Source organism: Micrasema longulum, unplaced genomic scaffold (genome assembly GCF_059751315.1).
Source record: "Micrasema longulum isolate JH-2025_06_02 unplaced genomic scaffold, ASM5975131v1 h1tg000416l, whole genome shotgun sequence".
Taxonomy (NCBI): domain Eukaryota; kingdom Metazoa; phylum Arthropoda; class Insecta; order Trichoptera; family Brachycentridae; genus Micrasema; species Micrasema longulum.
The window spans coordinates 846,570-859,705 of record NW_028277616.1 but is presented as its reverse complement, the minus strand read 5'-3'; the positions used below and the strand labels follow the sequence as shown (position 1 = coordinate 859,705).

Sequence of the window (13,136 nt, the reverse complement as noted above, 5' to 3'; positions counted from 1 at the left end):
TAAATAATATTTCTATTGCCAATTTTTTAAACTTTCTGCATCGTAATTTATTAATGTAAAGACTTTATTCTTCCTAAACATGCGTCGACTGCATGTCACTATTTAGTAAAATGACAAAATTAGACACTTAAACAAAATGGTCAGTTACACTGCACCTACTTTGAATTTATTTGGAGACAATAATTTACACATTTTTTTATTTACCTCGATTTTATTCTTCATTCACGCGGCGGCGCGCAGCATGTCTTTTGACAAATCGAATGAGTTATGAAAGAATTTCGACATAAAACCGGGGTTATGAAAAACGTAAAAAACATTAATTGGGGGGAATATTTGAATGAGAATGTAGGTGTAAAAAGCGGGAAAACGTAAAATCGAGGAACGTAAAAACGAGGTTTTATTGTACTTTTATACTTATCAAGTTGTGATATAAAGTGTAAATAAAAAATTTCAACCGCTCATTTATTACCCTATGAACGAAATTCTGTCTGATTCATATTTTTAAAAAAGAATTCGAAATAATAAAACAGATTGCTTATAATATGAATACAGTGAGAATATTGACAAAATATTAAATCAAAAGCAAAAATGCATAGTTATAAATAAATCTTTATATTCTACTCCAGTTAAAATAAACCTAACCTAACCTAACCTAACCTAACCTAACCTAACCCACCTAAACAATGGAGACGGATTCTTTTTATAAATGTCAATTTTTTTAAACAAGTATCTAATACCATAAAACCTACATTCTACACAACTAATACTATAAGTACATTGTTAAAAAATCTTAAAGAAAAGATAATACTATTGTATAGTGAAATTAAAACGAGGTCATTCTTTTTTACCAGTTCACTTCGGCAACACTATATCTTGCTGCGACCGCTACGGCAGAACCCTTTCCCCCCGTTACCTCCACCCAAGCTGCATGTCCCTTGCCGTGTCCCCAACTGACCCGGCCTACGGACAAGACAGGATAACTTGCCTGCCGTACGTCCGCTCCGCCACCACATTCAGGAGTGACTGCACAGTCGGTACTTCGGAACAGGTATGTCGATCACCCAGTCCATAAATAAGACAAGTCTAAAGACAAAGTTTAAGTTAGCTTAAACCATTCAGCCCCGAATTGATCACTGTGTGGACAGGTAAATGATGATAATGATTCTGTATGTACTTAAAGAGAGAAAAGGTCCCTCAGAAGAATACTTGGTATCCGGTGGTAAAACTCGTAAGAAATGTAGAGATATATTACGGATGCCTCCCGAGAACCTTGACCACGCTTGCTCGCAGACGTCCACGACTAACAGTTCGTTGGCAGTTCACGTTTAAATTACGGGACGCAGACCTGACTTGGGACGACACAAAGGAATTAGCCGCAGAGAGGCCTGGAGAGATTTTCTGTACACCATATGACTGTATTAAGAGGAAATACAGTCTTACTTTTCTTCATACAGACGTATTCTCGTATTTTTTCCCTGGATAATGGCACTAGAGCAATGATTTGTGTGCACACTATACGAGGTGTGTTCAGAAAATAATGGGAATTTTTTAATTTCGTGGGTTTGGAGAGTCCAATTGTCATTTTTTTTAAAATTATGTTATACATGCCCCTGAAGTATGCTAAAATTTTCAGCTGTATGCATTGTTTGCTTTGTCTGTGGTAGCTGCTAAGGTTAGACGTGTTTTTATGAGCTCAGCGATTTTCGTTTGTTAAAAAAAATGGATAAATGAATTTGTATCAAATTTTGTGTAAAAAATTGAATAAATGTGTGAAATTTGATGAAAATGTTAACAAAGGCCTATGGTGAGTCTGCTATGAGTAAAACAAGAGTTTTCGAGTAGTATAAGTGTTTCCAAGATGGCCGTGAAGACGTTGAAGATGACGAACGGCCCCGACGCCCCAGCACATCAACAACCGATGAAAAAGTGGATGAAATGATTATGAACAATCGCCGAATCACAATCAGAGAAGTCGCTGATGCTGTTGGCATATCAATTGGCTCATGCCATGAATTTTTTTAGAATGTTTTGGGTATGAAACGCGGATCAGGTAAAGTTGTTCCGAAATTGTTGAATTTTGAACAAAAACAGCGGCAAATGGAAGTTGCTCAGGTGTCACTAAATAAAGTCAACGACGATGCAGAATTACTGAAATGTGTTATAACAGGTGACGAAACATGGGTTTACGGATATGTATAATGGTTATCTCTCCGCCTTCCCGTATGGGGAAACGGCATGATGGTTTGTTTGTTTTTGTTTCACTGTAATATTTAATAATCATTTTGCTTCTATGTATCAAATGGTGATGATAATGTTCTTGTTATTTTCTAGTGATAAATCACCATGAATTAATGCAATATTAATATAGAATAATAGCATTATTTTTATGATTAATTAATTGAGGAAAACCACAGTTGATGAATACAAAAACAACAATTTTGTCATTGAAAATAATAATAAATATTGTTTATAACCTTCTTTTCGTATTTATGTATATGCATGCAATTCCGATGTGAAAACAATAATTTTATTTTTTCTCAGTTATTATCATTTAATTGTATTATCAGTTGTGCTATTAACATTGACGCAACATAATTTTGTATGCTAATAAAAATACCAATGTCATCTGCTTTTACTTTGTGTCTTATTTAATATTTATGTAAAAATTGATTGAATTAATTTTCTGTACATTTTTTGTACATGTTTGCATTCATGAGTACATTTTCAAACTATTCGGTATATTTTTACATGAATTAGTAAGTTTGTAGAGTTTTTGAACTTTGTCTTTTTGTATTTTGTTATTTATAGCTTGAAAACGGTTTTATTAAAAAAATAAAATTGTGGTTCAAATTTGTTAGGTCAGGGAATTGTTGTTGATGTTACATCACCGCGTGCAAAGGGATCTCTTACCATAGTCTTTTAAGAGTTAAAAATATATATTTCTAAACAACTATGCAAGTAAATCCATACTTTACTTTTTCAAACATTTATGTTCTAAGTATAATATTAATACTCATATGTGCTGGTGTTTAATATTGTTCATTCCATAGAATTAAGAATAGTCCAGAAGGAGCGTAAAAATCATATTTGAATACATCAGACTGTGTCCGAAAAAAACCCCCACTTTGCCCCACTTACGCCGCGCGCATGCGTGAAGTCGCCGCGTAATGTTGCCAGATTGCGAAAAATATAGTCATAACACAAATGTATTTGGACTTAAAAAAAAAAAAAAATATTTTACATAAAACTGATATTTTTATGACATCTTAAATAATATTTGATGTTTTAGAGATAATGTCGGTCAAATGTCCACTACGGCGTTGTTCAATCCGAGAGGTCCAATTTTCATTAGTTCTCTAATTAGATGAGAAAAGTAGCGCAAAAAAATTACTACCCTGGCAACACTAACACAAAGTTCATTTTTTTTTCTTTGACAATCTGATGGATGGAAAAATAATTTAATTTTTAAGTAATGCATTTGCTACTTACGCATGCATTTGCTACTTAAACATGCATTTGCTTTTTTTGCATTTCCACATGAAATGTGATCCCATCCTGTTTCTTTAAAATCCCAGAAGTATTTCTACACTTTAAAATGACACAACCCGGCTTAGTTGTATTCAAATCGGGAGTTGCATACTGAGCGATGTCTACAAAGAAACTAATGGGTCAAAACGTAAAACTACTTCTTTAAGAGTAGTTTAGTCGCATTCTGTTTGATATTCGGTTTATGGACTATTACTAATTCTATGGTTCATTCATATTATTTATTATTTGACATCAAATATGCATAGTATCACGATAATAGATATTTTATTGGTTCCGTGGTTGAAAGCGCATAAAGCCCCTTATCTATAATGTTGTAACTGGATTTATCCAGTTTGAAATTATAATAATGCATGTTTATAGTTAGTATCGCATTTACTGTGTACACGAATTTGTGGGTTTTATTTTTTTGTTTACAAAATCTGATGTAAACTTATTATCTGTGGCATTGCCTACCGGAACTAGGTTTCCAAATTTATTTTATGACATAAACACCATGATAGAAAGCATATGTTTGTATTATTATGTACTTGTATATTCAAAATTATATAAATTCTAATAAATAAATAAATATAAAAGTGTAAGTCACTCTCCAAGCACAAGAGCTAGTCTCTTCTTTTGGAGAGTTTCAGTTATAACATTTACTAGATGTATAAAAGTAGATTTGCATTAGAAAAAAAAACATGTACCATTTATGAAAATATACTGATTAATATTTAATTTATACTTTACATAACTATTAAAATTTTTATGCCATTTTTTAAACAGCGTAAAAGGAAACGCGGTCTCAGTTTTCATCATACAAATGTATTCCTATATTTTCTCCGTGGATTATGGCACTATAGCAATGATTTTTGTATACACTATAGATATTTACCATTGGCCTGTCTCTAATGATTTGGTTGAATTTGGTTTAGTATCTTTTTCTTGTTTATAATTTAGACAATGCAAGCCGAAAGAGATAGTAATAGGAAGAAAATATTACAAATAATTACAATAATATTGTGGTTAAAAATATGTTTGTTTTATGTTTTATTATACAAATACATAAACGCAAACAAAATGTTGTTTTTAGGAAGAGAACTGTCATACTTAAAAGATGATACAAATCTGCCTAAATTGTCAATAAATTCTATCTGCCCTTAGTGGTTTATGCTTATTGAGATTTTATTGAAAATCGCATAACTGTTTTTCACTAACAACAAACAATTTCGATTTAGGCAACTTTTTTCTCACTTAAAGAACATAATTTTACACTTTGAATGACATATTCAACTCAAAATGGACTTTTTTAAGGTTAGTGACTTTTGTCTGAACAGCGACGTTATGTTTTGTGTTTAATAATCTATTTTCCATAATTTATAAAATTATTTGTGTGATTTAGAACTGTTGTAGCAAAATATGACTTTATAATTTAAAAATTCTACGTAGACGCATGTGACATTATTGCTAAATAAGAGTGTATAAAATAATCAAAATATATAAGGTATGATAATTTAAAAGAACATGAACGAATTTTAAAAGAAGTGCCCTGTTTACTATAGTAATTTAGAATGTGTAATATGAGTATAGATAGTGTAAATATAAGTTTTTACACTGTGTAATATAAACAAGTTAAGAAAGATATTGTCGATTTTGTTACAGATGAATCAAGCGTCTCACTTTTTAGATGGTTCTTCGATTTACGGTTCCAATACGAAGGTGGCTGCTTCCCTTCGCCAGAAAGTCGGTGGTCTGCTGGTGGTCGATGAGACTCTGGAAGGAACCTTCCTTCCTCAGGTCGACAGTCCCAAGGAACGTTGTCAGGTTGACAGTGATAGCGCCGTGTGCTACAGAGCAGGTAAATACAATATACTTAAGTGTATTTTTTACATCATGAATAAAAACAGAGGAATCAAAAATAAATTTCATTTAAGTCATGTTCTTTCAAAAAATTGCCTTAATTTAACAGTTAATCCAATTATTCGGAGTCTTTTAAGTCTTCTTCTTTTCCACATCCGCTCCTAAGTGGAGCATGTGAACATCACCAGTTGCCTCCAGGAGACCCTATCGCCAGTCGCCTCTTCCCATGTCAATCGAGCGCCCCTTAGTTCCGCCGAATAAAGTCGAAAGATTGTTATCGACGGCCTTACAGGACAACGTGAGCCTGCAGGTTTAAAGAAGAGGCTACTTGGGTTTTGGTTTTCCCGAGGCATGTGCAGCACGTCTCCGAGCAAAGTCCACCGCTGCATCCTCGAGACGTTTGCTATAGAAGGCTGCTGCGTCTGTTCTTGGACTTCAATGTTAGTTATACAAATGAACCACCTTATACCTAATATTCTTCTCAAGCACTTACTCTCAAAACTCAGAAGTTTGGTGTTTTGAGCTTCGGTAAGGTGCCAAGATTCGCACCCATATAGAAGTGCTGGCATTATACAAGAGTTGAATAATGGGCATTTCGTATGACCGAGTATAGACTAGAGTTCCAGACAACACGCATCCTGTTAAAAGTTGCTCCAGCTATTCCTAGGCGGATTGCGAGCTCTTGCGCATGCTTCCATCCTCAGTTATGTGAACTCCCGAGTATTTAAAGCTGTCAACTTTCTCAATCCTCTGTCCATTATTATAGAGAGGCTGATCAGGGTCAGGACAGGATTTGTTGCACATAATCTGAATCTTTTTTGTATTAATATTAAGACCCAGACAAGTTGAGTTTTCCTGCAGTTTGTCAACAATTTCCTGAAAATCACAGACTTTTCAAAAAGAACTGAATCAAGAACCGCATGTCTGGCGCTCATTAATCCGGATAATTGGAGTTTAACTATATATGGTTTTTATTGCTAAAAACAGTGTTATTCGTTTACTCTTTTTACCTATATTCCGTTTTCCAAAAAGGATATTTCTTTTTTATTTTGTTGTCAATATTTTGTATTGTTTGCAGAATTTTAGTTTCTGAATGAAAATGTAGAAAAAAAGGGGATTACTTGATGAAAGTTTCATTTTGACAAAAATATAACAATAAGGTAGTTCCAGTGCTTTTTATTATTATTTGAGAGTCCGAAGTTCAAACCTCGCTTTACCACTTGGTTTCCATTTTCTAGCTATTTTTTTTTACGCCTTTTATAAAATGGCATCTTAAAAACATTAATGTGATTATTAAATTGATTTGTTGTTTAAGGTGACAACCGCGTGAATATGCACCCCCATCTGACGGCCATGCACACCCTGTGGGTGCGCGAACACAACAGGGTGGCTACAGTTTTGGCCGTCCTTAACCCCACATGGAGTCACGACACCCTGTACCATGAGGCCAGGAGGATAGTCGTGGCCCAGGTACAGCATATCACCTACACCCAGTGGCTGCCCGCCGTCACAGGTCAGTACGACTCTGAATAAGGAACTTTTAACACTTGATTAGGAAATGTGGAAGTCTAGGCTTTTACAGGGCCCATGAACTCCACACATGTGATTGCCATATTTTTATCTCTGTCCAGGCCGATGAAGAATACAATTCTGTGTGTGAAATCAATCCAGAACTCCGGAGGAGAGCTTTCGATTCGATGACTGCTCTCAGGTAAAAGTCTTAAATAAGGAAATCCACCTTGTAGTGCAGTGGTTGGCGTCGTCGCCTACCATTATTGCGGTCCTGGGTTCGATTCTTGGCAGGGTGGACGTAAAATATTCATTTTATAGTTTTTTTGAACAGCAATATTTAATTGTTGAAGCATAAGACTGATCACCTCACCTCTATTATTATTATTATATTAATTTTAAGTGACTAGCTTAAAGCTGATATGCTTAAATCTATTTTAAAGAATGTTAGCTGTTGGCGCACTTTAACTTTTCTGAAACAAATCTAGTCCATTTTTGAACCTATTGAGACTACACAGCTCTTGTGGCAGCTTATTCTTACCATCAACAACCCTATTGCCCAGGAAATGCTTCCTTGGATTTAGATTGAATCTCGTTTTCTCCAGCCTGAGACTGTGGCCTCGAAGACGAGCATCTTGTTTAAGCTTAAACATGTGATTCAAATTTGGGCAGCTATAGTAATTGATCTTGTATGTCTCTTTATGTAACAGATGATCAAACTACATTGCCTTTAGTGCCCTATGCACCACTGGGTATGGAAAGGGAAATGATGATGATGATGATTTTATATCGAGCGCAAAAAGTCTTTTTTGCGGGAGAATCAATGAAAGATTTTCAAAAAAGAAAAATTAATGGAGTCAAGGGAGGTGGTGATGAATGAGTTAGAATGTAATTAAAGTACTTTTTCTAGGAAACTACAACGATGATTCATACGACACGTATGACATCAGCTACAACCAGGACTTGGACCCGACTGTCACCAACTCATTTGCGAGCGCCGGCCTCCGCTTCGTCAGCTCCCTCATGGACGGCTCCATCCGGCTGCTAAATCGCGACGGCTCCGTGAACCTCACCCTGGAGCTGAAGGCCCACTTCAACAACCCTCGCGTCGTCGGCGAGTCGGGGCGCCTGGAGCAGCTCGTCAGGGGGCTGGCAGAGCAGCACAGCCAGGAGATGGACATGCATGTGGCTGATGATGTAAGCGGACGTTTTTTACAAGTCCAACATTAGTGGCTTGGATCTATTATGGTCAATGTCGTAAATTGTTATAGTAGAGTAATTATTTTGCCATTTTGTGGTGTTACAAGAAACTGTTTGACGTCTTTGATAATATTAATAAAACACATTACAACATGTGTATATGTGTATAAAATACCTACATATAGTAAAACCACAGCCACATTCCTTTGTTCTTCATGTCTCCATGATCGGAACAATGTTAATTTACTGCAGGACGTTGCTCTCGTCGTTATGTGCAATACTATTAGACTTGCAAAATATGATGTATTGTATTAAATATAAAGCGATGACTCACTTCATCGGTTGTCACACTATATTTCAGGTGAAATAATTTAGCACGTGTGTGTGTGTCATTGATCATGGATCAATGACATTTCCTATCGCTGTAGTCGTCTGGAATTCATATTACTTTCTTTTAGATATTCCGGAGCAGAATTGTATTTAATATTTTGATCTAAAATTTGCTTCGTTTATTTCAGCTCACAGAGAAGTTGTACAGCGGTAAAAGTTCTCACGGCCTGGATGTCCTGAGCTTTGACATTCAGAGAGGTCGCGACCACGGCCTGCCACCATATCATCAGTTCAGGGCCCTGTGTGGTCAGCAGCCTATCAAAGACTTTGACGATCTATCAGACACAATGTCTCAAAATGTAAGATTTTTATTCATTACACTTATGATCTATGACATGTAATATCGTTTTTTGGATTTTAGTAAAAACCAAATCTGTGTTTATTTCATAATCATCATTTCCTTGTCCTCATCAGTAGTGCACAAGGCACTGTATTGGTACATTTTAATAATTTAATACACTAGGGCAAGATGATCGGTCTCAAGCTTCAAATCCAGTTCAGGACTTGTGATATTGCAGGGTAATTACTATGACTAGATAACTTCAAAATCAGCATTTGTGAGTTAGTTAAAAATAAAAAAAATAAAAAAAACAAAACTGGATTTTTTATGAACAACCAAACTTTAAAATTCAATTTACTCAAAACTGGCTTTTGCAGTTAACCGGCTATCCTTGTATACCCACGATATGATCTTAATGTAACATTCACTATTCTGCCTATGTTTAAACATCCACATTTTCTCAACTCTTCCATCTATTGACTTGAAGTTAAAAGAGCTGAAACATTTATCATGTGGGTGAGATTCGTCCGGCTGAACCAATTCACCTACTAGGCAACGCCTAAAAACAATTTTTTAATTTTTATACTTCTTATATCAGTTAATTTGATCAGCAATGTTTTTAGCATGTCCAAATGTTTGTAGACAGGCTGGATTAAGCGTATAAGGTGGCCACTTAAACCAGCCAATGACAGATCATAAGCCCTGTAAATGTCTAGACTTCCATATTCCCCTCTCAAAAAGTTTTCCCTCTGTTGTAACAAATTTAGATCTAAATAACTCCCTAGGGAGGAAATCCAGCCTGTCTACAAACATTGGATTAATTTGTTTGTGTCAGCAGGTACACTATAATATTTTATTTGAAAACATATTGTCACTCACACATAAGAAAAGTTTTATCAAACATTTTAAAGCGCTGTACAAATATAATAAATATTTTTTAATGGTTTCTTTAAATCTATCTTTGTCTTTTTTTGCTTTTTAAAGTCACTTCACATTTGCAACAATCGTCTAAAATGATGAAAATTTACACTGTTATTTTGTTGTTGTTGCAGGTTATTGACAATTTGAAGAACCTCTACGCTCACGTGTACGATATTGATCTAATTGTCGGTGCTATGGCGGAGAAAGCAACCGATGGTGCTATAGTGGGACCGACATTTGCTTGCCTATTAGGTAACTTAATTTAAAAATAATAATATTTGCACTTTTATGATTTGCTCAGTTAAATTTTGGGCTCATTTTCATTGAGTTGTAAATAACTCGCTATTAGAAGATGGGAACTCGGACCTCTGATCTGTGAGTTCGCGACACTAGCCACAGGACATTTTATTTCTGAAAAAATTCTCACATACATTTTGAAGCTTAACTGTACAAATAACACCCTTTATTTTATTAATTGGTTGGAAGAAAATTATAACTGGCAATAAGCCTATGTACAAATATGTCAAATGAAATGTATTTAATGTAATTAAATCAACTAAATAAGTCTGTAAATAAATTAATAAATAAAAAATATGAAATAATTGGGGCATCCTGGCCTGTTTCGGCGCAAAATGTAAAACAACTAACCCCACACTGTAATTAATTTGTCCTCTTTATATCAATTTTACGATTGTTTGATTTCTGCCTTCCAGCCGATCAAATGTCGCGCACTCGGTCTGCCGATCGCTATTTCTACAGCAACATCGAGCAGCCGGAGCCGTTCAGCAATCAGCAACTGGCACAGATACGGCGGTCCAGCTTGTCTCGCCTCTTCTGCGATAACACCCCGGGACTGGACTCGGTGCAGAGGGATGCTTTCTCAGTTGTCTCAGACAGGTATACATAATGCTGACACACATCTCACTGTGAGAATTTGCGTTTTATAATTGAGCTATATAAGTCAGAGGTGTGAAAAAATACATTTTAAAGATTTTTTTAGAACTGTTGCGTAATATATTTTATTTCATACAAGATACCAAGTTTTTACACTATATTTAAAAGGTGTGCGAGTGACTTTTAGGGAAGGAGAATCTCAACCACATATTCCCCTTCTGCCTGATAAATTCTCTTCCTTTCTTCCTGAAATATCCAAACACCCCCCACCTTGCTACTAACATGCGAACCCTTCTTCACTCCCCCAAACTTCCTATCTTTAAACTATTATTGGAATTTCTTGGATTTTGGACTGCGATGTTCTCCTTACCTCACCTTCCATAAGTTTATACAGTAAAACCACTGTTTTACGTTTTACAAGGGAGCAGCAAAAAAAGTGTTATACTGAGGAAAACAACAAACTGAGGAAATGAAAAACTGCAGAAAAATTGTAAAAACGGTCATAATTATGGATTATTCATATTTACCTATGATTCCATTTTTATAAAATGTATTTTTTCAATCAAAACAAAATGTTTTTTTTATTAAATAAAAAAAAAAACTTGTTTAAATAATTTGATGTAGGTACTTAACCTTAAAAACACGAAAATAAAAGTTTGAATTTTCATAAAATGATTTTATTTATATTGTATCACTTTTTTTAGTATGGCACCACATAATTTCAACTGTCATTTACATCGTGGCAAAACTGTTTCACACTTTTATGATAACTGTTTTAACAATCTTCTTTCCAAATTATGTTTATAACTTCAAATACTATTTCTATTACCAAATTTTTAAACTTTCTGCATCGTAATTTATTGATGTAAAGACTTCTTCATGCGTCAACCGCATGTCACAATTTAGTAAAATTTCATAATTAAGCACTTAAACAAAATGGTCAATTAAACTGGCCCTACTTTGAATTTAGTTTGAGACAACAATTTACACATTTACCTTAATTTTATTCACCATTTTGGGCAAACGCAGCGGCGCGCGGCTTGGCGTCTTTTGACGGATTGAATGAGTTTTGAAATTTTTTAAACGTAAAACATATGAATTGGGGGGATATTTAAATTAGAATGTATGGAAAAAATGGGACCTAAACATTTCGGCGTAAAAAGCGGGAAAATGTAAAATAGAGGAACGCAAAAATCAGGTTTTATTGTATACATTGAAAAAAATATTTGACATGACACTGGCAAAACACCTTTAAGGTGACACACCATCAAAATTATATATTTAAAAAATACACCACATTTAAAGTAAATTTCACTAAATTTTTTAATAAAATAGTAACTTAATTAAAATCAGCACTTCCCTTATCCAAAATCAATAAAACCCGGCTTATCCAAAATCAATAAAACTTTATCTAGTACTGAATCAAAGCTTTTTATTATTCTTTCAAATTAAAAATAATGGCAACAAAAGTTTTTATTAAAAAATTCAAATCAAACACTAGATAAACTATTGAGATATTTTTTTTGTTTCATTGATTTGAGAATTTTACTCCACTCGATTTCCTTATTCAGGATTTTTAGTCTCGTCCAGTGTTCTGATTCAATTTTACGCACAGAACTGTATTCTCCATCCACCATGGACACATGGACACTAATTTTACCACGGCTTATTCAGTTTCTACAGCCTGTCTTTCCTCTGTTTCAGCAATCCTCTAGTCCTGTGCAGCGAAATAAAACGTATGAACCTCGCCGCCTGGCAGGACGCCTCCCACAAACCCGACATTATCACGAGAACAAAGAGGAACATGGATCGTTGGATCAAGCACAACGCTTGAAACTAGTCATTAAACGTGTCGTCTCGGCCTTAGTCACATTAGTTCATAGACATAACCTCACCAAAAGACTCTATCTGCCGTAATAATACAGGGACCGAAAAAAAAATAAATAAAATGTAATTCCCATCATTTTCTAAATAAATTTTTGGTCAATTTTCTTTAGAGTTTTCATTAAAAAAGATCTCTTAATAGATTTTATTTTTTAATCAAACAAAAATACCATAAAAACAAGCTAATGTTCTTCATCAATAGAGTCTTTGAAAATCCATAAACTGACCATAAAACGGTGTGTCAAAATATTTTGAGTTCTTGTTCTCTAATACGCCATCTTGTGTCAACACTAGGTAAATAGCACCTTAACTTGACCATCGTTATTAAAAATACTATACTGACCCGCGAGTGTCAGAATATGATAGGCGTACAATTTAAATAACCGCGATTTTGAATAAGGAAGTGTAGTGTCTTTTAAAAAATTGTTGTATCAAAACAATTTATATTATTTTTTCATGTTACTTAAAACTGATTTGAGATTTACATTTTGAAGCCTCGCTTTGGTTTTTACTTGTGATTTCACGTTTTTCCTCCTGGTTGTCCCGTAAAATCTCCTTGGATTTTTCTATTATACTTAAACTCTTTTAATCAAAGCCTATTTTGCATAGCGTGCAGAAAATCCCAAGCATTTCTCAACAAAAAACAGTTTTTTAAAATATTTTTTATCTC

The 13,136-nt window shown here is 34.5% G+C and overlaps 1 protein-coding gene across 2 annotated transcripts in view; it reads left to right on the top strand.

The window, feature by feature from the left end:
- The window catches only part of LOC148281726 (salivary peroxidase/catechol oxidase-like), a 38,622-nt gene extending 26,048 nt beyond the window's left edge, over positions 1–12,574 (top strand). For both annotated transcript variants that reach the window (XM_088226260.1, XM_088226261.1), the window contains exons 6-13: positions 852–1,048; positions 5,191–5,386; positions 6,704–6,901; positions 7,808–8,094; positions 8,616–8,786; positions 9,820–9,940; positions 10,402–10,585; positions 12,287–12,574. In XM_088226260.1, coding sequence (XP_088082386.1) covers positions 852–1,048; positions 5,191–5,386; positions 6,704–6,901; positions 7,808–8,094; positions 8,616–8,786; positions 9,820–9,940; positions 10,402–10,585; positions 12,287–12,416 — 1,484 coding nt within the window. In that variant the 3' untranslated portion in view covers positions 12,417–12,574. The remainder of the gene's footprint in view (positions 1–851; positions 1,049–5,190; positions 5,387–6,703; positions 6,902–7,807; positions 8,095–8,615; positions 8,787–9,819; positions 9,941–10,401; positions 10,586–12,286) is intronic.
- Positions 12,575–13,136: the final 562 nt, after the last annotated feature.